At 51.0% G+C, this 26345-nt stretch overlaps 2 protein-coding genes, 1 long non-coding RNA gene and 1 other non-coding gene across 7 annotated transcripts in view; 2 read left to right on the forward strand and 2 right to left on the reverse strand.

Moving 5' to 3' along the window:
- The window catches only part of BRD3 (bromodomain containing 3), a 29442-nt gene extending 20568 nt beyond the window's left edge, over positions 1-8874 (reverse strand). The window contains exons 1-2 of one of the 4 annotated variants that reach the window (XM_061352385.1): positions 8753-8874; positions 7781-7920 (exon numbers count right to left, since the gene is read on the reverse strand). The gene's annotated coding sequence lies outside the window, so the exon portion shown is untranslated. Of the gene's footprint in view, positions 1-2782; positions 2955-7780; positions 8105-8752 lie in introns of those variants that run through there. The other 3 variants (XM_061352386.1, XM_061352384.1, XM_061352387.1) reach the window with 3 other exon arrangements.
- A 633-nt stretch (positions 8875-9507) lies between these two features.
- Positions 9508-21585, forward strand: WDR5 (WD repeat domain 5). The gene is made up of 14 exons (XM_061352388.1): positions 9508-9638; positions 11271-11457; positions 12260-12368; positions 13511-13584; positions 14487-14576; positions 15240-15329; positions 16468-16551; positions 17121-17176; positions 17317-17363; positions 18138-18213; positions 18627-18660; positions 19018-19092; positions 19523-19610; positions 20526-21585. Exons 2-14 carry the CDS (start codon positions 11377-11379, stop codon positions 20624-20626), a joined length of 1005 nt encoding a protein of 334 aa, XP_061208372.1. The 5' UTR covers positions 9508-9638; positions 11271-11376; the 3' UTR covers positions 20627-21585.
- Positions 19619-20054, forward strand: LOC133211780 (uncharacterized). Its single transcript, XR_009725282.1, has 2 exons — positions 19619-19801; positions 19848-20054. It is a non-coding gene; the product is annotated as an uncharacterized LOC133211780 (long non-coding RNA).
- Positions 21586-22927: 1342 nt separating the features above from the next.
- LOC133212040 (U6atac minor spliceosomal RNA) lies at positions 22928-23055 on the reverse strand. The gene has a single exon (XR_009725360.1). It is a non-coding gene; the product is annotated as a U6atac minor spliceosomal RNA (small nuclear RNA).
- Between the last annotated feature and the right edge of the window lie 3290 nt (positions 23056-26345).

Below are 26345 nucleotides of genomic sequence, written 5' to 3' on the forward strand. Positions count from 1 at the left end.
GAGCTCCGAGCTGCTTGTGCTGTCAACAGGAGCGATCAGGCTCCTCAGCTACTCCAGGGAGAAGGAGTGAGGCTCTCAGAGTGCAGCAGGGGTCTGGTGGATGCCCACAGCCCACTGCACAATGCCCCAGGTGAAGCAGTGAATACTGAACAGAACTAGTCCCAGTTAGAGATGTGCCCCCCCACCCCACCCCTGCAGCAGGACAGGCTGCTCTACCTGTGCGATTGCCTCAGCCCAGGCAGGGCCACCCTCCGGGCTGCCAGGCTGGGTCCCAGCCTGCAGACACAGTCTGTGGGCACCAAGAACCGCTGTCAGACAACCCACCAGGTTAGGAGATGACTGAAGGATAAAGTTCTCAACACACGGTTCTTAACTCAGGAAAGAGCCATTTAGCAAGATTAATAAGAACTGTGATTTAAGTCATTGCACCCGGAGCAGTTACAGCAGTGAAGAGAAACAACCAGCTACACAGCAGAGTGACAGAAGGGGCCTCTTTGGAAGCAGCAAGGAGCTGCTTACTGACCTGCAACATCAGACTCCGCACTATGCTTTTCTCCAGAGTTTTAAAAACTGACAAAAACCAAGAGTTTTTGACAGCCCCTCAGTGCTTAAAATGACAGAAGGTTTAATTCCAGAAGCAACAGAGCCTAGTTTGTATTTGAAGACAATGGAACTAGTGCTCCAAAGTCAGTTTTGAGAATACACCTCAGACACTTCACACCGCACATGCACTCCTTCTTCATTTAAACCCTGCATGCACAGGTCATTGAAACACATTCACTGCAGCAGGTACTGTCTGAGTGCAGAGCACTACATGGGCAGAGAAAGACAATATTGCAAACAGGCTAATGCTGAATGTTGAGTAAGACCCTTATCCTCTGCCCAACCTTTCATTATTGACTTGAAACACCCAATCCAGGCATTAGTATTTTTAACCAGTGGGGGACTAAGGAATGCACAATTTTAGCATTTATTCTTTCCAAAAAGGAAGAACTCAAGGTCCAGAGTTCCTGTTTGAGCAGGAGCCTCCCAGGGTATCATTAAAAGCTCCCCAAACTCCTGTGGTAACAGCAGCAGCCCAGACCTGCAGTGACAGCACCCGGGCACAGCACACATCAGGGTGTGCTTAAAGGCAGTGTTGAGGGCTTCTGTTTGTGCTGACTGATGTACATCTGTTCTGCACTCCTCACCCCTCTACAGTCACCAACTCCACTACCAGAGTCATCACTGTGTCAGTTCAAGAGCATCAGCTTTAAACCCAAACTTCCAGATTAATTTAGAGGCAACTCTTGAGCACACTCACATACACTGAGCACGTTGAAAACACTGACCAGCATATTTAGATAAACAGTTTTCAGTTCACCGAGCAAGGGACAGGAGGTGTGCTCTGCTCAGATTTACCAGCATGGGGAACTTAGAGATGTAAACATATATACTTAAGTTCGAAGTATTAGCGAAGCCATTGTATTTGTTTATCGAAAGAAGTTTATTTTAGTAACTTTAGACTCCCGGAGGCATCAGCACAGAGGTACATCCACACCGCAGAGCTGTCACCGAGCCCGAACCGCACAGAACGCCCACTCCACGCTGTCAAAAGCCGGTTCTGTAGGAAGCACATCCCGCAGCAGCGCCCCGCGCACTGACCCCGCGCAGCTCCGCGACCCGAACACTACAGCTTTTGTTTGAAAGCGAAACCAAGCGGGCTGCAGGTAACAACACCGTGCCCAGCGCCGGGGAGCGCGGAGCCCGAGCGCGCACTGACCAAAGTACGGCGAGTCTGGAAGTTTTACATTTTATTATCGGTGCCATTATTTATAGCGCGACACTTCTATATATAAACCCGTGACCTGCGCTTCCTTTGACACCTCTAACGCGCGCCCAGCTGAGGCTGCGAGCCCTTGGGTCCGTGCATTTCCCGGAGTTGGGTGCGCTCCAGGAGCGCAGCCCCGCTCCGCTCCGCTCCGCTCCGCACGCACAACACCGCGCTCACCGGCCACCGAAGGGAAATGGCCGGAGCCGGAGCCGCCGCCGAGCCCCGCTCCGCGCCCCGCGCCCGGCAGGGAGCCGCCGCCGCCGCCGGAGTCCCCGGCGCCGGGACCGCGCACCGCTGCCGCGGGGAGCTGCTGCTGCCGCCGGATCCCGCCCGCTTCCCCCCCCCTTTCCGCTTCCCCCCTCTTTTCCCTTTCTTGTTTCCTTGTTTTTAAGGGCGCCCGCAGCTCTCCTTTCCCTCGCCCCTATTTTCCCCTTCAAAAGATGGCGGGCAGAGAGAGCGGGCGAGGGAAGGAGAGCGACAGAGGGGAAGAAGAAAAACACACACAGAGAGAATAGGAAAGAAGGAAGGAGCCGCCGCTCGCGGGGCGCGGGGCTGCGGGGGGAGCCCGGCCCGGCGGCTGCGGGCGCTCGGCGAGCAGGGGAGGGGGGGGCAGGAGATGGGGAAGAAGCGGCAGAAGAAGAAGAAGAAAAGGGTGGGCAGGAGCGGCGGGGCCGGGAGGAAATCAATGGCCAGGCTGCAGGCAGCCCCGCCGCGCTTTGTTGCATTGTCGCGGCGCACAAAGGCTGCGGGGCGGCGGGGAGCGGCGCGGGGCTCCCGCAACAGGAACGAGCAGAAGAAGAGCGAAGGGGGGGAGGGAGAAATTAAAGAAAATCAGCATTGGCCTTTCCCAAGTGGGTTTTGCTTTCGTCCCGCTGCTTCCCCGGCCCCCTCCCTCCAGAAACCATGGCCCAGTGCTAGCGGCGCACACCCAAGCATCTAACAAATAAAGGGAAAGATTAAATAGATTACTTTGCCCCGGCAGCTCCAGCAACGTTTGCCTTATAGTCCCTCCAGTTGCTCTTCTTTTTATCCTCGCCAGGCAGTATAATAGATGCGCTACAGCGCCCCAGAGCCCATGCGCCGGCCGCAAGGCCGTGTGGGCGCGGTAGTCCCGGCCCGGCCGGGGCAGCGGAGCCCGCGGGCCCCAGCACTACAACCCCCAGCAGCCGCAGGGCCCCGCTCCCCCCGCGGGGACACAACCGGGAGGGGGGGATGCCCCGGGCGGAGGGGGAACCGCCGGGCCCGGCCGCGGGGGAACCGCGCCGTGAGACCCCGCGCACGGCGCCGGGGAGCCCCGGCTCCCCCCTCCCTCCGGGCTCGGGGTGCGACGAGAGCCCGTCAAAGCGCAGCCGGAACGTGCGGGACCCCGAGCCCCGGCGGGCAGCCCGCTCTGCTCGCTCCTATCGTGAAGTTCAGTCGCGGTTTGCGCCGGGCGCTGCGCGCTCCCGGTTATTACACAACAACTACTACGAGCCGCAATAAAAACAGAGCGTCACCAGTGCGAGTAGTAAGTGCAAAAATAAAGCCCATGAAGAGCCGGGTGTAGCCTGCGCTGGTCAGTGCGCACAATCCTGTCAACGGCTTACAACAACAATTGATCCTATGTATACAATAACAGACCAGGAATTGTACACACACGGAAGCATCAACAAACACGAGCACTCGCGCAGCACTTGAGACACACTCCAACCCAGCCGGTGTCCTGCAGCGAATCCACAATGCAAACAGAAGTTTATAAAGCAGCTCAAAACCGATGCAATCCAAAACACAGTTTAATTACTGCAGCACAAAAAGGAAGAAACAAAAATTAGAAACATAAATGAGTCCAGGGGAAGCTTTTGAGCACCAGTGTGAAGTAAGGAGCAGTTTTGGGATCTGGCTGTGGACACAGAAGCCACAGAGGCTGCCACACTGTCATGCCAGTAGGTCAGTTCAGTGTAGCCATAAGGTGAAGGCAGTTTTATTGGAAGACCTTATTTCCAGCTGTTTAAAACATGACCAACAGGACTGACGTTCTCAAGAGGTGTGATACAGACACCGGGATCTGCACAGGCAGGACATGCTCAGGAAGACCCCACTGCACCAGGTTTGCAGCTGCCTCAGGATGAAGCCGAGGGTGTGCACATGCCAGAAACAAACCCAAGAAAAGTGCCTTTTTACACCAACTTCAAGGCATGTTGAAATCCAGGAACCTGCTCACACTGGGATATACTTTGTCAGACAGCACTGAAGGTGGGTGCACTCACACCCCCAGTCAGTGCGTGACCTGGGCTCCTCCTCAAACTGATCTGTTTGACTTGACCATCCAACAGTCCCACTGCAAATCCAAATGCAACCTGGCAATGTCAGGTACATCAAAACTGCAACCCAAAAGCAGCCTCTAAGTACATCTCACACTTCCTTACCTCACCTGGGTGAATGCAAGATAGTTTCAACCCAAATTGTAACATTCATGATACATTAGGCTGAGCAGGCACAATAATTCACATGGGAAACTGCACCCAGAGATTTCACTACTATCAGTTTTCAACTTGAAGCACACCAGTAACACACCTACCTGCAGGTCAGCAAGCCTACGCCTGAAGAACCCAGCTGCATTCTCTAAGGGAATAGGAAAGCACAAATCTTCTAAGGACCCTCAAAGCCTTCTTTATGCAAGGCAGTGAGTTTGGATAATGGCTCAGCCAAACAGGCACAGCCTGGCTCAGTTTGAGTAAGCTCCAGAGGAGGTACAATGAAGTCAAACCAGCAGGATTCAAGCTTAATTTAAAGCACTCAGGCTGAGGCAAAGACAGGTACAATCTTTAAGCTAGAAATTCTTCTGTCATGTTAGTTTTACACACAAGATACAACAGTTTGCCTGCTCTGGAAACACATCAGCACCAGCTTTTCCATAAAACACAAGACCACAGCAACAGCTTTTTACCTCTTCCTCCTCCCCAAGCTCAGAGGAGCATCCTCCATTCACCCAGAGCTCTCTGAGTAGCCTCTGTGGCCTCTTATATTGCACCTCCAGTTACCCAATTAGTACCTTGTTAACTAACACCTGAGTGTGTTTATTCCTTCCCCATGCACTGCTGTTAACCCTTCATGTACACTGGTAGGAAGCTTTGTTCATAGGCTTTGACAAGAAAAAGCCTTATCTGTGCCACACCAGAGTGGTTTTTAGGGCTGTTAAACACACTTTTTGCTTCTCTGCTCTTGGTGTCAGGGTGGGACCTGAGCATTTTGAAAACGAGGGTTATGGAAACAGAAGAGGGAGACACCTGTGTCCCTGGGGCCAGTGAGTTTTGTGAGAACTGGGCACACTCAGTGCCTCACAGGACTGCACCCAACAGTGTTTAACACACATCAACACCAGGGAACTGTTGGGAACGGACCTGGAGCCTGGTGTTTCTGAGCTGTGCTAGAGGTACTAACCGTAAGCTTCTGATTCTCTACCTCACCTTTCAGTGTCTGTTTCACCATTCAAACCACAGCTCCCTGCTGGAAGGGAGCTCTTTGTGAGGATTTGGACTTGGGGATTACAAGTGGAGCAGGCTGCTGAAGGGAGATGAATGCCAGGTCAGCAGTGCACCCCGTCCTCCACCTCCACAGGGCACACAGCAGACACCCCATACATCTCTATGCATGCAGAGGGCTGATGTGAGCCCCACACACCTTCAGGCAGGTGAATTTGGCCATTCCGACTGTTTGTGTGGGCTCCAAGAGACCTCACATACGAGCAGACTCACAGGAAAGCCTGTAACAGAGTGGATGTCATTGCACATTCCAAGAAGAGAATTTATTCAGTAGCAACCATGTTTGGGATAAAGAAATAATAGTGCCCAAATAGAAGATTGCTTAAGAGCATGTAGTCAGTGTCTGGGATTACACGACTCCGATCATCCAGTGGAAGACAGAGGGAGTTGAACACAAGCGGATAAATGCTCTTATTGCAACAGAGAGTCATCTTTACCAATAATTTTCTTCACTGTGGTGGCAGGATTTCCTCGATTGAGTCAGTGTTATTCAGTGAGTTGAGGATGACAGGCCCAGGGCAGGGGTTTGAAACAATAATTGCCGTTTGTTCTTCTGTAGTACCTTTCATCTGTGGAATTCACAACAATGCAGTAATCCTCCAACAGCTTTTGTGGGTAAGGAAATATTATGATTCCTGTTTTTCAGCTGAGGAAGCCGAGAGGGAATACGATGATGCAGAGAACCACAGGCAGAGCCAGAACTGGGACCCGGCTCCTCTGACTTGTACTCTGTAAGTTGGAGAGCCTGGACACAACAGCTGGTGAGGCCACTCCTCTGTCAGTGAGCCTGTCAGTGCCTGCGGGACCTTTGTCTCTTCAGTGTTCACTCTTCATCTGGAAAGGGGTTAGCAGAGCTCCCAAACAGGGAATCCAGGAGCCAGGACGTCTACAAGCCCCCAGAGGTGCAGCACTATGGTAATTGATGGGAAGGCAGGAAAGAATCAAGCTGTCTGAGACCTGAAGGATCTCGTAAGTGTTCATCTGCAAATATGCAAGTGCCTTTTATGGGGATGTAGCAAGAAGCATTACTTGGAGGAGCTGGAGGCTGGTATACAGCGGACTAAGATTCATATGTATGGGAGGAAGCAGAGCAAAGGCCTAAGCTATTGCGAGAGAGAAGAGAGGGACAAGATCACAGAATTTGAGTAGTGAAGAGAAACTGCCCAGCTAATATGGCTACATATCTTTGGTCACAGTAAATACGTTTCTTTGGACATCAGCTGCATCTAAATGGTTTTGTTACACAGCAAGTATCATGTAGAGACCCAGCACCTGCTGTTAACAGTGGTTTGCACAGGTAAGCAACCTTGTGACTAGTGTGTGCTACTGAGCTGGCAGTTTAAACTAACAGAACACACTAGATTTCAGCTGGGTACAGCCCTAATGGATTCCCGTCTGTTTTCTTGCTTTTCCTCTTGCCCTCTTACAAAGACTGCAGAGAATGGCAAAGAGATGCTGTGACCAAACAGTAACACTTCCAAACAGTGACTTCTAAATTACAAGGAATAATAAATATATTCAGATTTCACTCAAGCTATCTCAGGGGTATGAGTTAACCACGTTGAACTGGCTGCTCACTGGAGTTGCAACCATTTGCACCAGCCAAGAATGAAGCTCCCGATCCACAGAAGTGCTGAGAACCTGCTGCTCCAGCTGAAGTGGTGGGGAAAGGCTGTCATCACGTCTGGCAGTCAGGCTGTGTGTGATTCAGGCTGGGGCTCTCAAATCTGCAGTCTTTATACACTTATTGGCTGTAAATTCTATTGGGAGGGAATCTGCTTTGGATGGCTCACTACAGCACATCACTGGACTTTAGTCCTGTGTCAAGTCCTACCTTCTCTTCAAAACCATGGACTGTTTCTTAGCAGGTCTTTACTAACATGGAGCTAGATACACGCAGTGTTCAATGATCTTGCTTTGAACAAAGCTCTTCAGCCTCCAGAGGCCGTTTGTGCCCAGCCTGTGTTTTGTACGCATCCCTCCCAGGGCAGAATGAATCAAATCCTACCTGTGCTCCACTGGGGTAGGATTTCCTAGTTTTAAATGAACAAATGTTGGCAGTGATGCAAGCAAGGTTCCTGCTGTACTGGGGGAGGTAGAAATATCAGCCTGGAAAAGGTTTAGTGTTTGTTTTTAAATCCCAGAAGAAACATATGTATGTGATGTATTGGGGATTTAGAACAAATCAGAGCAGTGTATTAGCAACCACACAGAAAGAGCTCCATGTCAGAGAGTAGCTGCTCTTTAAAAGCCTAAAAGATGCAGCTGGTCTCTCATGCGCTCTTCCTCCCTCTGTTCCTTGAGCAGTGTGTAACACACAGTGAGTCTGTTCCCACTTCCCTGGCTGCTGAGAGGCCCAGGCACATAAACGTCCTGAGCCTACCAATTGTGCCGGAACGTAAATGTGGGTTTACAGAGCTTGTAAGCTTAGTGCCTTATTACTCACCACTGCAAATGTAAGCACCAGCTTGTCTGCAGCAGTCAAGTCTAAAGAGCGGGTCCAGCATGTGCTGAAGTTAGTGGGAGCTTTTCCACAAACATGGATGTCCTCTGGATCCTATCAGCAGGGCTGGGTCCCGGTGGAACCTGTGACAAAATCATACATTAGTCACAGCAAGACCCATGGCCTCAGCTCTGTTCCTGACATCCTGAAAGCCACCCAAAGGGACCCCAGCAGCACTGAGAGCACTCATTCCCTGTCATCTGAGCCACTCACAGCCTTTTCTTTCCCTTTCATCATTATGGGAAGCTGCTTTCCTCAAAACCCCTCAGACAGGTGTCGTTCACAGTGTATTTTGGCAGGTCACCAGTTCAGGCTATTTTGAACCAAACGGAATGAAAGATTTTGTGAGGGAGAAGCCTGCCAAGCCCCATGCTTTTCCAGGGAGGGAATCTGGACAGACACCACATCCTGCTGATCCCAGCTGTGGCAGCAGCGCTGGGGGAGAAAGAAAGACCCTCACAGATGACTCATAACCGACGAGTTAAATGTCATGCTGTCAGAACCCCAGTCTAGTGTGTGCCCGAGCACTGCACCAAGTGCAGTGTTGCACACTTTCAGCTTGCTACAAAAATTAAAATGCAGGAACTCAGAGCTAAGGGGCTGTTCAGGATTTAAGAGTGAAACTGAGCCAAAACCAAGCAGAGGGATCAGCAGCAGGAACTGGGTTGGTTTCCTAATGCTGCCCAGTGCAGCTTTTGTCCCTGTGTTTCGGCCCCCTGGGTTCACAGCGCAGGGTTAACTCTCTGCACCTGCACTGCACATTCCAGGCTGCAGAAGGGTTTCACTGTACCACAGGGGGGTTCTTCCTTTTTCCCTCTCTTAACTGCCATTGGAGCCCCAGGATTCTCCTGTGCCAAAGGGCCAGTACATGACACGTGTCTCCTTTTCCTCCCTCCCTCTGCAAGCAGACTGCACCGTGTCCTGTGCGGCGCTGGGCTGTGGTTTGGAAAACAGCAATGCACTCCAGCACAGGGCTCCAACACATGCTTACCATTAACGCCTGCTTGGCCTTACTGGATCAAACACTTCTCTGACTCAGGGCCCGTGTACACCAGTACAGTGCCTTAGACACACGCTCACCCAAATACGGTGCTAAATGGCTCATACATCAGCCTCGTGCACTACTTGTGTTACTGCCTTAGCCTTGGGCTTTCCACAGTGGTTTGCACCGGTGGTTCTGGGGCACCCTCCCACCGGGGCTGGCCTGTGCCTGACACCCAGGCCTGCGGCAGCCAGGCCCGGCGGAACGTGAAGCACAGCAGCGCCGTGCCCACCTGACACGGTGTACAGAGAGGCCGTGTACCTGCCACACCGAGGGCCCTGCACCGGGCTGCCGTGCTCTGCGGTACCGGCTCTGCCCCTCGCCTCACCACAGCCAGGCCGGGCTCTGGCTGCCGCCGCCTCCGCGCCCGCTCCCACAGCAACACCCGCAGCCGGGAGGGGTGGAGGGGGGGGGGGGGGGCAACGGCTGCGAACCCGGAGCGGCCCCCACCCCTCAGCCCCGCGAGAGGAGGGAAGAGGAGGGCGGGGCGAGGCCAAGGCGGGGCCGGGGCTGCGCCCCTTAGACCCCGCCCACGCGCGCAAGCGATGATTTTTGTCCCTCGGGCCGCGCCGTAGCTCCCCCGGGAGAGCGGCATTGTGCAGCCTGCGGCCCGCACGGCGCAGGCGCCGTTCCGCATTCCCCCGCCTGCTCCGGGAGCTGCTGCCGCGCCCCCTTCCCCTCCCGCGGCCGCGCTCCTCCTCGCCGCGGAGGAGGCGGCGGCCCCGCCACCGGTGCCCCCCGCTCAGTGCCCGCTCTCCGGTAAGGCCCGGCCCGCGCCTGCTCCCGCTCCCCGCGCGGCGCCACCTCCCCTCGGGCAGCGCGCGGAGCCCGCTCCTCGCGGCGGGGCGCGCGCCCACCCCGGCCGTGCCTCGCGCCGCCGCGCTCCCGCCTTTCCCGGCTCCCGGCGCGCGTGTGCGGGATGCGGCGGAGGGGGGGGGGAACGGGAGCGGACCCTGAAGTTCGGGCAGGGCCCCCGCAGCCTCCAGGCTCGGCCGGGCGGGGCCGTGGGGGTGCCGGGAGCCCCGCGCTCGGGGGTTGCGGGGGCAGCGCCGGGGCCCCGCTGCGTCCGGTAACTCGGGTTCCCGGTTCGCGCTGCGGGGGAGCAGCGCTCTGTGACCCCGGCCACTGCTGGAGCCAGGCCAGAGGAGGCCACGGGGCTGCTGCGAGGGCTGGAGCAGCTCTGCTCTGGAGCCAGGCTGAGAGAGCTGGGCTGGGGCAGCCTGGAGAAGAGAAGGCTCCTGAAGGGGAGACCTGAGAGCAGCTCCAGTGCCTAAAGAGGCTGCAGGAAAGCTGGAGAGGGGCTTGGGACAAGGGCCTGTAGGGACAGGCCAAGGGGAATGGCTTGAACCTGCCCGAGGGGAGACTGAGCTGAGCTCTTAGGCAGAAGCTCTTCCCTGTGAGGGTGCTGAGGCGCTGGCACAAGGTGCCCAGAGAAGCTGTGGCTGCCCCATCCCTGGCAGTGCTCAAGGCCAGGTTGGACACACGGGCTTGGAGCAAGCTGCTCCAGTGGAAGGGGTCCCTGCCCATGGCAGGGGTTGGAGCTGGAGGAGCTTTAGGGTCCCTTCCAACGCAACCCAGCCAGGGATTCCCTTCCAGGAGGGAGATGCTTACAATGGCAGTATGTGCTGAAGCTGCAAGTGCTGCTGCTCCAAAATCTGCTGTCACGAGCACAAAGAAGGGCAGCGGTGGTGGGGTATCATGAACATGCTTTGAAGCCAAATCCTGACAGTGTGAGCTGAAGTCTCTCCTGTTCCTGAGCTGCAGTGGACGTTTGTTCCCTGTGCAGCACCAGCCCCATTGCTGAACACAGGCACAGCAACGTGAGGGTTTGTTGCACATTGTGGATCTGGTGGTGTGAGCACAAGGCTGCTTCAGTGTGAGAACTCTTGGGTGGAGAAGGGCAGGATTTGATAGCCAAGCTATGGCTTGATATCCAGACCATTTAAGAGAGAAATATGAGACTGAAATACATGCATTCCGAGGTGAAAGGAAGCTCCTAGAGTTCTAAGCTTTGGAAATGCCACTGCTGGTTTTGTATTTATGTCAGTCTTGTATTCTGAACCTTAAGAGACATGAAAAAAGGCCTTGGGCTGTTCCTTCCATCTTTTGCACAAACCTTTTTATTTACTGTGTGCTAAATGCTTGTTAGAAGTGTTTTGGGGAACATGCTGTGAAAATTCTGCCACACCTAACAGCTTTGCAATAAAAGGCTGTGATTTGGGCTGGGGTCTTGCACATTTGGTAGGTCTGAAGCCTGCAATCCTGCTGTGTTCCTAACGGGATTTAGGTTATGTTTTTTCATCCTGGTTTCCTGCAGTTAGGTACTCTTAATTTTTCTGGCTGCTGAGAATCTCTTTGACAGCTAATGAGAATATTCTGTTTTTCTTCCAGGTTTGCATTTCAGAGCCGTTCTGTCTGTGGCAAGAGCTGCCTTTTGAAGCAGCACATTCATTCTCCTCTTCAAGCACCACAAGTCTCATTTGCCAGCTTCAGAACCATGGCAACAGAAGAAAAGAAGCCAGATGCAGAATCCACCAAAACACAATCTACTCCTTCCTCCTCAACCAATCAGAGCAAGGTGTGTGCGGGGCTCCAGCAGTATCTGTGTAAATACACATGGCAGCACCTGCATATTCAGCAGCTGAACCAGCATCGCTCGTGTTCTCCTGTAGATGAAGATCTCTGCCAGGCTCTGCTGTTGTCTGAGCTGGAAACGTGCTGAGGGTCTCATGGGAAGGGCGATGGAGCGCAGCCGGTTCCGCAGGGCTGGGCGGGGATTGCAAACAAAGTCCTCCTGGTCACTTGGAGCCTTAAAGAGAGGTTGATTGTATCCTTGGGATGCCTGGAGGTGATTGGAGAATCTGTGAGCGTAGCTGCAAAGTGGGGAATTATGCAGATGCTTTGAAGCCTGCAGATGCTCAAAGGAGATGTTGTTGTGAAGCCTTTGCGAAGGGTGAAAGGGAAAAAAAAAGGGGATTTTAAGAGTCTGGAGGAATTGGCCTGTGATTTAATTCATGGTAAGGATGAAAACTGCAAGCACTTAAAAGCAGTACACAGATCAATAGCAAGAGGAGTATTTTGATCTACCAAGCACTTTATAGCTGGGCTGTTGGATTATTCTCCCCTGTTTGTTACTGGTGTGGCTGAAATTCCTGTCAAGGGTGACTTGTTGTGCATGCAACAGGGAGGCACTGTTGGCCCTAGACAGCAAGGGTGTTTTGGTGTTATTTGGATTTGGAGGCAGGGGGGAGAAATGACACAGTTGTAAATGCTGGCATCTCTATTGGGGTGAGTATCCATGCAGTCTGTCACTGCATGCGACCCAGTGGGATACTAGATTTGGAATTTATTCGGCTTGCTCATATGTATTTTTCTTGCAGCCTGCACCAGTAAAACCAAACTATGCTCTGAAGTTCACATTAGCAGGACACACCAAGGCAGTCTCATCAGTAAAGTTTAGCCCTAATGGAGAGTGGCTCGCCAGCTCCTGTAAGTACTGCTTCCTTCTTGTCTGATCTAAAACATGCCAGCATGGGCTTTGGAGAGCTGTGTGTCTGCAGTGTTACCTCCATCAGGTGGAGGAGGGCTGCAGTGTCATGGTTTTCCTTCAGAGGAGCAATATCAAAGCTGTCAGTCTCCAAGATAATCTCGTTTAAGTTTTTTATGTCCTGTGGCTTCGAACACTGGGCCTTCTGTGTGTTGCAAATTGGAGAGCCCTGACCCGCTCAGCTTTTCAGCTACGCAGTGTGGTACAGAGGCTGGCCACGTGCCTCTGTCCTGGCTGCCTGCACTGGTCAGGAAGTCACAGCCTTTGATTAACCCAGTGAAACGTGCAAGGGTATTCTAAACAGCGTTTCAGTTCTTATTCTCTTCAGTGGTGGATCAAGTCCTCTTCCTATCAGCTTTGGTGTTTCCTAAAGGCTTTTTTGTGGTCAACGTTGTTTGACAGCTTTCCTTTGAAAACCTGTTTGCATGACCCTCTGATCCAGAGAGGATCCGTGTATAAGGGCAGTTGAAAAGAGCACTGCTGAATGTGTTGGTGAGGACCACTTGAGCATCTGCCGGACATGGGAGTGACTTGGGTCTTTGGCTTCACTGCAAATGGCCTTAATAAGTCTACTGCAGTTACCATGTAGAAATCACTTTAATGTTCAAGTGTCTCCATGACTGCCCCCCTTCTCCCCACGCAGATTTTCCAGCCTCTACCTCTGGCAAATATCAACCTTTTTCTCTGGTGTGTTTTGCAAGTTAACATTTGGGGTTTTGCAGGCATTAACTCAGCCCAGCTTGTGGTGTAATGTTTGTTTGGTTTGGGCAGAAGTGTTTCAGTATTCCTATGGCCCGGCACTGCTGTTACCACTGGCAGTCTAAAACAAGAGTAGAAACCCAAATTGTCATCAGAGGAACTGAAGCTGCTGGAGACTCTGTGCATTCCAGGCAGTTTATGTAATCTCAGCTGCTGCAGCGTGGTGTGTATGGAGCTGTTCTTTGCAAGCTGCCTATCACCTTCTATGCTTAGGTCTGCTGGGGAGGGAGGACTGCCCAGTGCTTGCAGACGTGTAGTTAAGACGTTTCTTCCCAGCTGGAAGGGCCACCATGGGTAATCTCTTATCTGGTGTGTTCTTTTCCAGCTGCTGACAAACTCATTAAAATCTGGGGAGCATATGATGGCAAGTTTGAAAAGACAATATCTGGCCATAAACTGGTGAGTATGAGGAGGTTACTGGGCGCTTGAATATGAATTTACTTTTCCTCATCCGGAAGTTTCCATTCTGGTGTAGTTTAACAAGGGTGGAAGGCTTGTTCTTCGGTCTTGTTTTGTGCTGCTTTGTTTATGCAGGCCTGTGCAGCAGCCTGGAATTGCTGAAGTAAGCCAGGGCAGGCTGGAAGTGTGGGTGAAGTGCAGGCTGCTGATGTGGTCCCTGCCTGCACACTCCCTGCTGTTCTTGTGTCCCTGCCTTTTGAGGACACAGCCTCGGGCATGGGGCAGTACATGCTTGGTTGAAACCCCTGTGGACTGTAACAGTGTGTCCTGTTCCATCTTCCCTTTGTGTATGGAGAGAATGGTTTGCCTTTTAAGGAGACTGAATTTTTCTTGTGGGTTTGCCTACATAAACACAACACTTACTCATTCTGCAAAGTTCTAAAGAAACACAACTCCCAACCCCATGGCTTTGTTTTCTGAAGTTTCTTACATGCTGAAGCTTCGTAAGCAAAAACAAAGATTCATTTCAAGGAAAACCAGTGTAATTTGTTCTTCTCCAATGTTTAGCGACTCAGATGATAAAGAGCAAGCGGTCTGGCATGAAGAGAAGCTACTTCTTCAGCTTAGTTAGATAGTAAACTGTTTATGAGTGCCAGGAAAGGGCTTGGCTGGCCATAGTAAAGCTGTGTGAACAAGCCATTGGTATATTTGGAATATATGGCTCAGCTTAAAATGAGCAAGTGTCCAGCAAGGAGCTCTTAACCTGGTCTGATCAATGAATTCTGAACTCAGTGCTGGATTTTCTTTCAAGATTCAGCTGTGCAGAGCACATGCCATCTCTGTGTTCCATTTTCCTGTGTCAGTGAACAAGCAGAGCTCAGAATTGTTTTTCCGTGTTTTAGGGTATCTCTGATGTTGCTTGGTCATCAGATTCCAACCTTCTTGTGTCTGCCTCTGATGATAAAACGCTCAAAATATGGGATGTAAGCTCGGTAAGGACAAATTACTGCTTATCTTCCTTCTCCCCAGCACTGGCATCTTCACTCATGTTCTGGGAGACAGCCTTGATGTGTTGCAATGAGAGAAGGTCGAGTGTTAAGCGCTACCTCTTGTTTGGGTAACACTCAGTCTTTCCAGCTTGTAACGAGCTGCTGGTTGACTGGGCTGTGAGGAAGAGCAAGATACGCTGTTGCTTTTGGAAAGGGGGCTGCTTACTGGTATCGGAAAGAATCTGGTCACCTTCTGAGAGCATTTAAGCCTCATGGTCACAATGCAACCGCAGGCTTTGTTGCTGAAAGCAGCATCTCAGCTGAAACCTCTCTGTAATTTCTTATCGTAGCCTCACTTGGTTTTGCTTCTTTCCCCCTTCCTTATCTGCAGTGACAATGAGAACTGGATAACTTGCTTGTATTTTGACTAGGTGTGTTAACTGCTTGGCTCTCCTGAGCTGCCCAAAGGGTTTGCAACTTGGCTGCAGTCACTAAAAATACGGGTGATTTTTCTTTCCTGTTTTGCTGTAGCTGATCCTCTGCCCATCTAGGTCTTGGGTTAGAGTGGGTTTCTTTGTGTGCTGCACAGTGGTTAATGTTAATGCACCTAATCTGAATGCATTTTTGGCACTGAAAGATATTTAACTCTGCTAAATCTTATTTCAGGGTAAGTGCTTGAAGACATTGAAAGGGCACAGTAACTACGTTTTCTGCTGCAACTTCAACCCTCAGTCAAACCTCATTGTGTCTGGATCAGTAAGTGGTCCTTTTGTGCCTTTATGCCAAGCAAGTGTTGCACCCCCCACTTACCCCTCACTTGGGTGACACACAGGTTCTTTTAGGGATTCATGGCAGAGTGCTGATGGCACTAAATCAGAGGGTATGATTAGGATAGCACAGAAAATGTCAGATGAGAATGGCACAGGGTTCCACAAGTGGGATCAGTGCAGTACCTGCAGCTGGCATAATACAGAATTTATAATGCACCTGTATTCTGACTTAAGCTGAAGTATGACTTCAGTCACCTGGGCCCTCTGCAGATGGGGTCAGGTCTTAATAAATGGTTGGCTGTATTGATAGAACTGGATGATCTGAAGGTCCTTTCCAGCCCTAACTATTCTGTGATAACAATCACAATCTGGACATGAAAACAGTACAAAAGAATGTGAGTCAGTCAGTCCTTGGAGGCTGCAGGTGGTGGTGGGGCTGTCCCTGGCTCCTGTAGGGTCATGGTCTCACTGTCCAGAACAGCTGTAGGCCAGGGTCCCTGCTCGATTCTGCAGTCAGCGCTCTGTGTGCTGCTGCAGCTTGTTCTGGGATGGGGTGATGGCCATCACCGTGCTGGCTGCATGCCCGGGACCTTCAGGGCTGGTGAGGAGGGGAATAATCTCGATGCTGATAGGGATGGGGCGGAGCAATCGGGTTGGTTTGTCTGCTTGGATCAAAGGACCATTGGGGCCTGATAACGAGGGAAAGGGGACAGACGTGACACTCAGTCTCAGAATGGCTGCTGGCCTTACAAAATGGTGTTAGTTATGGTAGCACATTACCAGGGCTTGAACCTGGGGTACCAGTCACAAGCCCTTGCCATTTCAATTTTTTCTCCACAAACACAGCTTGTAGTCAGCTGAGCTCTGCAGTGCCACTGCTGTCTTTGACAGGGGACACAGTCACATCTTTAACCCATCCTCAACATGCAGGTTCCCTGCGCAGAAAGGGGGAGTTCAGGGAGCTATGTGCCACTCTCTTATTTTTGCCCTGCTTGGTTCAGAGCCTTTCTGATGCAGCTCAGTGTAGCTGGAGGAGGCCACATGCATGTAGTCAAGCTATAACACCTCGTATGCCTCAAGTAGGTGCATCATTAAACCACTTTGTGCATTTCTTCAATCTTCAGTTTGACGAAAGTGTGAGGATATGGGACGTGAAAACAGGGAAGTGCCTCAAGACATTACCTGCTCATTCTGACCCAGTTTCAGCTGTAAGTATCTTCTGATAAATGAAGGCACTAACATGCTTATGTTCTTCAGCAGAGCCGGTGCTCAATGAGAATGGAATGAGCAGTGTTTTCTGTTAAGACTGGTACGGATCTTGGTCCTGGTTGTTAATGTGGGGAGCAGGGAATAGTGGTGTGCCAGTCATGCCTGAGCCTAACTGGGGCATACATTTGTGGTCACTTGAGGCTCAGAGAACGACCTGTTGCTGTTGTGTTGTTCACACCTAATGCTGTCTGATCAGAGCATATCTGTGTTCATGTGTTCTCCTTAGCTTCTGAGGAAACATATTCCAGTCCCTAATACTTGGATAAACAGCTGTAGTTAACATCCACTCCTCTTTGTAATTATGCCAGACAAACTGAGGGAAAAGAATCTGGTCTGATCATATTGCCCATCTAAACTCAGGCCTGTGGTTTGTATGTTGTGTTGACTTTCTCCTTCTGTCCACGCGAGCTGCAGAGTCAGTAAAGCAAGGCAACTTAAAGTGGAGCTTAAACATTTGACTTTTTATGTGCATTGGTAAAGCTGTTTTTCCCCTTCTGTAATTTTACAGGTGCATTTTAATCGTGATGGATCCCTGATAGTGTCAAGTAGCTATGATGGGCTTTGGTAAGTGCTTAGTTCCTGCCTGTGACACTGTTCAAACCTTTTGCATTTAAAAAAGGACTCTTTTAAAAAGAGCTTGTATTTGTAACGTTAAAATCAGAACAGAAACTTCAATAGTAATGGTTCTACTCTATTTTTAATAGTCGAATCTGGGATACAGCATCAGGCCAGTGCTTGAAAACACTGATTGGTGAGTAGGAGTATTTCTTGTTTGTGCTCTATTTTTGCTGTTGTGACATAAATATTCTGCATCATTGCTGTGAACAGTGGCTTCCTTAAGCTCTGTTTAACTGTCTTCCTACTGCTGTGGTAGTACACTGTTTTCTTCCAGTCTGCTGTAATAAGAGGAGCTAGCCTCTTGCATGAATGGAAACTTGCTTGAGTTGGAGTGTTCTGTAGTATAGATGAACAAATCATAGAATAGAATCATAGAAGTTTTCCAAAGCTTTCTACCATTCAGCTGTGCAGTGCTTGCCATGCAGCAGTTCCAGGCTGCCACACAAAGTTGTCTGTGCTGTTGGATGCGATGGAAACAGGCAGGCTGTGATTGTTGCGAGATGCATGGAGGTGTCTTGTGAGCATGGCTGATGAAGGGAAGCCAGCAGTTGGGCATGTGTTCCCTAGTCCTTCATGGTCTTGCAGAGCATTATATAAACGAGTTAAATGGCACTGCAGATCAGTGGCATGTGTTCTAATACAATGATTTTTAAAGGTCTTGCTCTGATACCTGCTAATGCAGGGAAGGAAAGTTCATTTACAAAGGGATATTTAAAATGTGAGAAAAGTGCTTAATACCCTTTTCTTAAATGAATGAAAACAATTGCCTTTCCTACACCTCTTTCTTGAAATAGCAGGGGACAGCAAAGCTGAAAGCTTTCTTCAGTGAGATGGTTAACACGTTATTGTCAGAGGACAAGGCAGTACAGCTCTGCAGTAGCTAATGTTGCTTTTGTTTTCACTATAGATGATGATAACCCTCCAGTGTCTTTTGTGAAATTCTCACCTAATGGCAAATACATATTAGCTGCAACCTTGGACAAGTAAGTACTTAAAAACCAAACAGAAAATCCCCACAGGCTTCTGGGTGTTTGAGTGGCAGGTAAACCTTTAGTTCACTGCTCTTTAGCTGTTGTGGTAATGGTATACAAGTCCATATATACTATCAGACTTGAAAAGCCAGTGAAGTGTTGAGCTGTGCTAATGATACGGGTTGTCTTGGCAGTATTTAGTGACTGCAGCACCCATTCATTCCTCCTTGTACCTTTCAGAACTCAGCTATTCCTTGCATTGATCATATGATTCTTTTGTACCACTGAGAGTCAGAAAATATAACCTGTAAAAGACTGCTGGAACTCTGCTATGGAGGAACTGCTGTTGCTGCTGGGAAATTGTGAGATGGGAAGAAAATCCAGACCCCAAGAACTAAAATCTTTGGTTTTCTCTTGTTTTGCAGCACTCTTAAACTTTGGGACTACAGCAAAGGAAAGGTAAAACCAATCCTACCTCACTATATAGAATTCACTAAGCTTATAGGAGAATCTGGGTTTCATAAGTGCTTTTTGGTTAACTGAGACATTAAGTAATGCTTTATTTCTGCATATTTTTTTTTAATGAACAATAAGTTGCTGCTGCTCTCTGTGGTAATGTGACAAACTGAGGGCTTCCACCCCCCCTTCAGAACTGTTCAGTGTTGTAGGGCAGAGGTGCCCCCTCCATCCTCTAGATAAGTCGGCAGGCTGGGAAGCACAAGCAGATGTATGAGTCTTTTCTGGCCAGAAGAGCTTGTCCGTGACTAGAAAACCACCTCCCATCTGTGTTAATGTCCTGTGGCTCTTCACTTCCAGTGCCTGAAGACCTACACAGGACACAAGAACGAGAAGTACTGCATATTTGCCAATTTCTCCGTCACCGGTGGAAAGGTCAGTGCTTATGGGAGAGGCTCTTTGCCAACATGCAGTTCTTACTGCTTTTCTCTGGAGCTGAAACAGGAGTTTGGGAATGGAAACCTCCTTTGGTGGGTGCTGGTTCACAGGGGCTGTAGTGCAGCTGGGAAGAGGGTGTCCTAGCAGTGAGCCACTGGATGATAGGTTCATACATTGAGATGATGGAACAGGTTTAGTCCTAACACTGAACTACCTTAGCACCTCTTGCTCTGGCATACACAGGGTAGAGCAAAGCTTTCTGCTGCTTTTGTGTACTGAGCAGAGGTGCTGAAAGGATGAACCACATGAGCAGTCATGTAGTGTTGGAAGTTCCTTTTCACATGGTGGCAGTGAAATGCTGACTGAATAATAGCAGATCAAGGTGAAAAGAGATGAAAATGACTGTGTGTTTTCTCTGTCTCTCCAGTGGATTGTGTCCGGCTCAGAAGACAACCTGGTTTATATCTGGAACCTTCAGACAAAAGAGATTGTACAGAAATTACAAGGACACACAGGTGTGGAAGAGGATTTTGGTTTTATTGATGGAATATCCCTCATGTCTCTTGTAATGAGAGCTCGCCTTGAGCATTTTCTCTCTGATGTTTAGCTTTTGACTGTCAAACCCAAAAATTCTTGGCTGGCTGAAGTTTAATTGGGTCTAAGGAGTTTGCTCCTTGTTATGAAGGGTTTTTTATGGGCATCACAAGTGTTTATTCTTTCATTGTGAGAACTTTGACAGCAGCTTACAAAAGAGATTTCCTTGAGTTCAGAGCTGCTGGAGTATTGAAGTGACTTGTAATACTAGTGAGTTTGGTTTGCCTGTTAACACCTTCCAAAGCTGCAGCTTTTGAAAGGATAAGGACTGATGTGCTCCTGCTGTTTGTAAATGGCTACATCTGCCTGTTCTTGGGGGCAGAGTTGAGCATGTTTTGAGGTGTTATCTGGTGGAAATTTCAGTCTGAAGGATCATTGGTTTGGTCTCTGCGTAGGGCCAGTGGCAGCAGGTTTTCATTCTCGGACTGGGGCAGGGCTCTGCAGTGCTGCCTAAGCATTGGATGGGATAGTGGGAGTATCTTCCGCAGAGAGGAGAAAACTGACCTGGGTTTTTGTCAGCTATCTGACATAACATGCCAAGAGTACTGGCTGTGCAGTAGGTGAGAACCAGAATCCAGAGAGTTCTCATGCTGTGAAATCCATCAAACACTTCCCAACCACGACTGTCAATTCTTCTGGCAAGTATTCCCTCTGACAGGAGCAGCAGTTGTCAGTTATTTACAAGTATTGTGTTTGTAATTGTGCTCTAAAGAACCAGGAACTGGTTCAATACCACCCTGGTGATGCTGTTTGCAGGTGTGGTTTCAGAAATGTCTGCTCTGCACCAGCTCTCCCTGCTGCAGATAGTGATACCTGTGTCTCTTCTCCTTGTTTAGATGTTGTAATCTCAACAGCTTGTCACCCGACAGAAAACATCATTGCCTCGGCTGCGCTAGAAAACGACAAAACAATTAAATTGTGGAAGAGTGACTGTTAAATGCTGCGGGATCACTGAGACTGTCAGGAGAAATGTTTTAAAGAAAGAATACTAAAAACCCACATGAGAATATTAAATGCAGTTTGGCAGGAAACCTGAAGAGTGTTTGATAAAGCGGTTTCTGTTAGTCTTGGCCCAAAGAACACGTCTTAGCTCTTTGCTAGAACCGGGCAACGCGGTGAAAAACACACACAAGATGCAGTTCTCCTTCCCCTGCCTGGTCCTTGGCAGCCCTGGATCACCCTGACATCACCCTGTATTGGACACCCCAAAGATACTGTATGGCCGTGGTGGTGCCTCTGGGTGCTGCTGCCCCGCGGGAGCGCTGCCATCGCCTCTCTCACAGTAAGTGAAGTCAAAGCCTAGAGATGTGTGGAGGGTTTTTTAATGTCCGATTTCTTATTTTCCTTTCCAGAATGTAGGTTCTAGTCTCTTGGGAAGTTTCTGTCCTGTTTTACATAGAAATACTGCATCTTTAAGGGTGCTTCATTTTAAACACTCAGCTCAAACTCTGTGACCAAATAAAACCATGCAGTTCCAGACCCCCCTCTTCCTGCCCCTGACTTGACTCCTGTGGTGAAATCTCCTCTTCCCTTCTGTATAGTTGCTTACCTCTTGTTACGTGTGTTTAATAGATGCTGTTCTAGAGCAGAGTTACAGTTCTGTTAACCATTAAAATGATTCCTGCTTGTAGTTGTTCTCAGCATATTTTAAGTTTCCTCTTCTGGTTCTAAAGCTCACAGAACACTGTAAAGTTACTTCAGTGTAAAGAGTTAAAAAAACCCCAACCCAGACTTTTGTATCTTGAAAATCCATCGTATGAAGCTGTATTGATAATGGCATGACTCTGTATCTGTTTCAGCGTTGGTATTTCTTTCCCTTTTTGTCATACCCATGTGGTATTTACACATCCAGAAAAATGCCATATGCCATAATAAAAAGGTGGGATTTTCTGTGTATGCTTGTGGTAAGAGTGTACTAATGTGATGTGTCTGTGACCAAAGAAGCCTCCCTTAGATTAGAAACACCTGTGAGAGGAAGTACTTCTGTAGCAGCTCCATTGAGGGAGGAGTGGAACAGGAGGAAAGGAGCAGCAGCAGCAGCAGCATCGTGGTTCTTGACATCTCCTGTGGAGACAGAAAAGAGGAGCATAACTCAGATCAGAATTTCTTGTAAGAAAGGAAGAGGGTTCAATAGGAGCTGTCCTTGGCACCCGCAGTGTTGGTACAAACCCTCACAGAGCCCATTGGCTGAGGGGAAGGGAATCAGTCCTGCTGCCCTCACAGTGTGGGCAATGGGGGACGATGTAGGAACTGGCTGTGTTGGGCACAGCTTGTATCGCAGCCGGAGGGTTCTGCTGGGAGGGGATGCTATGTTCCTGGGGCAGCAAAAATCCATGGGTTTGGCATCAACCTCGTGTGCTTGATGGCTGAAAATCGATTGCAGTACAAATCTCTCTGGTGCCTGCTCTGGTGCTGTGTTGCCTTACCCTTGGAGACGGTGATAACTGCAAGCCATGATGTATGGCTTTGCTTTTACATATGTAAAAATAGAGTTCACATTGAGCTGGTGAGGGCCAGTAATGATATCACTGTCTTTTGAGGTTTTCCATTACCCCTAGGGACGGACATGTCTCCAGCCTTGGCGAGCATCACTGCTGGAATAATCTGTTTCCTCGTGACTCTTCCCCACTCCAGTTTTTCTCTGGGGCTGATGCAACTGTGTGATTGCAGATGTGGCTGTGCTGCTTTACCAGTGGGGAGAAGCTGGTATCCGACTCCAGCAAAGCATTTTTGCATAGATTCAAATCTGTTTGGTACTCCCCTGTAGCTGTGTCTGAGGGGCTTTGCCAGGCCCCTGCCACAGGCACCTTCTGCCAGACCAGGTTTCTCCAAGCAGTCTCTTGAACAAGGATCTGTTTTGTCCCCGAGACTGGAGAGCCTCAATGTAAAGGGTCTACTGGAAAGCTGCCTGTAAGGGTTGTGTTTAAGTCCCCAGTATCCCACCTGGGAGTATTGCTGGCACCTGTGACTGGTGCTAGCTGTGATTACACCTGGCCTGGTATGTCAGTGGTGGTCTGGGGCCAGGATTAGCTGATCTTATAAATCACAGGGTGGGAACCAAGGCTCCTGCCATGGTGGGGCTGGGTCTGCACCCTTAGGAGGGGTGTAGCTTTGCTTGTGTTGGGTGCAGGGTGGCAGTGGCGAGTGTCGGCTGGGGCTCTGCTCCTCGGGCCGAGCAAAAGGAAGCCGGGTGGGATCATCAATGGAAGGAGCTGGTTTCTTTAGGGGTTCCCCCAAGAAAAAAACATGGTTAGATGCCACGAAGTAGGTGGCAGTGCCTTAACCGTATGCGTGTTGTATAGGCCACAAGGGCCTCTTCCATCCTTATCAAGGGGAGTGCTAACCTTCTCTCCTTTCATACAACACAAACTGGTAGACCGCACACAGTCTATTTAAACCTGCAGCAGACATCTGACATCTCAGATTGTGTGAGGAATACAGTTGTGTTTTGTTCCTCATCGATTTACATCTCTTTATGATCCCGTTACACAGTTTTTACCCTAGGTCCCCGAAGGGCATAAAAACCCTAAAAACTCCCCTCAAAATAGCACAGATGAGCGCTTTCATGGTGCTCTCTTAATGTATGCATCCTCACAGCCAATAAGAACGCAGAGAGTGGATCCTCTTCCTCCGCTGCCTGTTATTGGGGCAGAGCCCCGCCGGCCGCGCACCCAGCCCAATCAGCGGGCGCGTTGACAGGGGCAGGGCACTCCTGGTTCTGCCTCGCTAATGGCGGCCGGAAGGCCGGGGGGACCCGGTTCGAGTCTCGCTTCCGGCGCGGAGCAGAGCCTGGGGCTGCGAGCGCCTCCGGCGGCGCAGGGGGAGCGGGGGCGGCCGTGCCCTGGCGCTGCCGCCCGCAGGGATGAGCTCCAGAGCAGGGTTTGCAGCGAACCCGCCTAATGTGCGCGGGGCTCAGCCGCGGTTCCGGGTGCCCCGAAGGTTGACGTGGAGCACGGCTGCTCCGGGATTGGCTGATCACATTTTCCCAGGGCAGGAAGGCCGTTTCCTGAGGGGCTTCCGGTGCCCCCGGGCTCGGGGTGGCCCTGGGATGCAGCACAAGCGTTCCGCGGTTCCAGGCGTGCACGTGGTTGAAGGGGCTGGTTTGGTTTTACAGCCCTTTTCTGAAGGTCCTTGCCTTCTGCTTCCCAAGGGAATAACGCGCAAAGGAGCGCGTGCTTCAGCCGGGAGCCAATGAGTTCATTAAGGGATTGAGAGTTAATTTCCCCTCCTCACCGAATGCTGTGATTTCTGCTGCTTTAAAACCAATCCCATTCCCCGCGGTTTATCCCCTCTCCCCGAGGCTCTGGCGCGTTGCTGGGTTACAATCGGTTATAATCGCGTTGTTCTGGGGCCAGCGAGGCGCCGCGGGTGGGTGGAGGGACGGGAATCGATGAGCTGCGTTCCCTGGGCTCTGCTCTGGGCACGGACAAGGCTGCGCTGCCTCCAGGTGAAGTCCCAGCGAGCACGTTGGGCTCTATGGGGCCAGGTCCGGGGCTGGGTCCGCGGGATCCAGCTGCGGTGGAAGGCGGTCTCTGGATGCGCCACATAAGCAGCTTATTTTGTCCCTTTAATTTTTAATCCCGTGCATTCGGGTGCGCTCTCCTATTAGTCAGCATTATCCCTCCAAGTCCCATTAGCTCCAGGAGAGCTGGGGCTTTGCCTGTGGGGATGGCAGCACAGGAGCCAACAGGGCTCTGGGTGCCCGGCGTGGCTGTGGGTCAGTCCTGACCCCACCGGTTGGGGCCATCGCGGCTTGGTGCTTTATTAAGGCGCTGTTTTCATGTATGCAAATGCCTGTGTGAGTTTCACACCCACTTGTGTGCCCTCCAGGCTCTCCCTTTAGCGCCAGGGCCGTCCCCGGGGCTGTGCTTTGTCAGGGGATCTCAAGCCTTGGATGCGGAATTAGTTGAGTGCTTCTCTCTAATAAAATTACTGCTGCCCTCTTGAAGCGGCTCAGACACGGGAGCCGGTGGGGCCGTGCCTGGAGGTGAGGCAGCCCCGGGAGGAAACAGAGGAGAGGAAAAAGCCGGTAAAGCCACGCATCTCCCGAACCCCTGCTGCCTAATCCAACTGAATTAGAGGATTTCCAAGTGGATTTAAAGCTAAATCTTGATTAGGGAGAATTTCTCTCCAAGAGCTGCTGCACAATAGTATTAATGGGAAGTGATCATGGGCAGAGGAACTAGGACAGAAATAACGGAGGGGAGCACATATGTGCTCAGGTCTGAGCACGGACCGAAAGAATCGGGGAATTTATCCAGGGGAAAAAGGAGAAATTGAGCTTTGACGCAGCAAGAGCGGGAGCGGGCTGGGAGCAGCCGCATCCCAGGGGCATCTCCCTGCCTCCTCGTGGGGTTTGTGGGTGAAGGAAGCAGCGTGTGACCAGGCAGAGGGGACATCGCCGCTCCCCAGGCACCCTGCTCATCCCAGACCCTGCTGGAACTCCAGGAACCGAGCCCGTGCTTACAGGACACATGCCCGGAGGTGCCCGTGGGATCCTCTCTCTGCTGACCGTGGTGTTCGTGCTCCCCGTGGGTAAGTGCTGCTGTGGCGGGTACCCCATGCTTTGGAGTTATGGCTGGTTGCATCCTCCCTAACCCCTGGTTTGTTGTTGAGGTGTGATCTATCCTCGGGCTGTATTTGGGGACATTCCTGCCCAAGCAAGGTAGCTGTGTGTGGTGTGTGTTGGTGGGTTTAGGGTGGAGTGAATTCCGTGGTGTTTTGTACAAAACAAAGGCATGGGACAAGGACCCCCTGGGCTCCCCTTCCCCATCCTGCTCACCCACATCCCTAAAACCCCATGGGGCCAGATGAGTCTGGGCCGAGAAGTGCTCAGGGGCACATCCAGAGCAGGACAGGTAAGGGCAGTAGTGTGTGCAGCCTGATGTTTGTTGCTGCGAGGCCGGGTTCTGTGTTTGCCCTGAACCCGGTGCACGATGCAAATGAATCACCTTCAAAGGCTTTTTTATTTAAAGCAAGCTGAGGAATGGCTTCATCCCCATTCTGGTCCAGGCCAAGCAGTTCTCGGACGCCGGGGCTGACCGGCAGGAAAGGGCTGAGCTGCTGCCAATACAAGCGTGCAGAGCTCTGGGGACACCGACATCCCTGTCCCGGGGTCACCAACCACTGGGCTGTGGCTGCTCCGAACAAGGATCCCCCTTGGGTTTCGGAGTTGTTTTCCCTCCCTGGCAGACTCTGCGATAAAAGCAGGACCCTGTTCAGGAGGAAACCCAAACCTCAGCCATGAACCATCCGTCTGGCACAGTTGGAACTGGAGGGCTTGGGTGAAAGGGGCAGAAGCTGTTTCCGAGCACGGCCAAGCCCCGGCTCGGCGGTGTTCTTGGCTGGGAGGTGCCACATCCTCTTTGCAAACCCTGTTTCAAAGCACCCTTGTTCGCACCATTTGATCCCAGCCCCGATCCCCTCTAATCCCTGATTTCGCACTGACCTCTAGTGGGAGATGCTTTTATCATTTTGGGGCCCTGTGGGTAAGCGAGCGCCGGCGGCTCCGGGCTGCGCTCGGTGCTTAATGCGACTTGGCAAGGCAGAGAGCGCTGCGAAGCCGCCGTTGGAGAGCAGCTGGGAAGGAGCTCAAGTATTTTCCCCCCTTGGAAAAACACAGTTGCGTTTCCTGTGCTTCTTGTGCAGTGTCCGGG

The sequence above is a fragment of the Neopsephotus bourkii genome, unplaced genomic scaffold (genome assembly GCF_033783945.1).
Source record: "Neopsephotus bourkii isolate Nb327-2 ecotype Australia unplaced genomic scaffold, CSIRO-AGI_Nbou_v1 NB_659, whole genome shotgun sequence".
Classification (NCBI taxonomy): Eukaryota; Metazoa; Chordata; class Aves; order Psittaciformes; family Psittacidae; genus Neopsephotus; species Neopsephotus bourkii.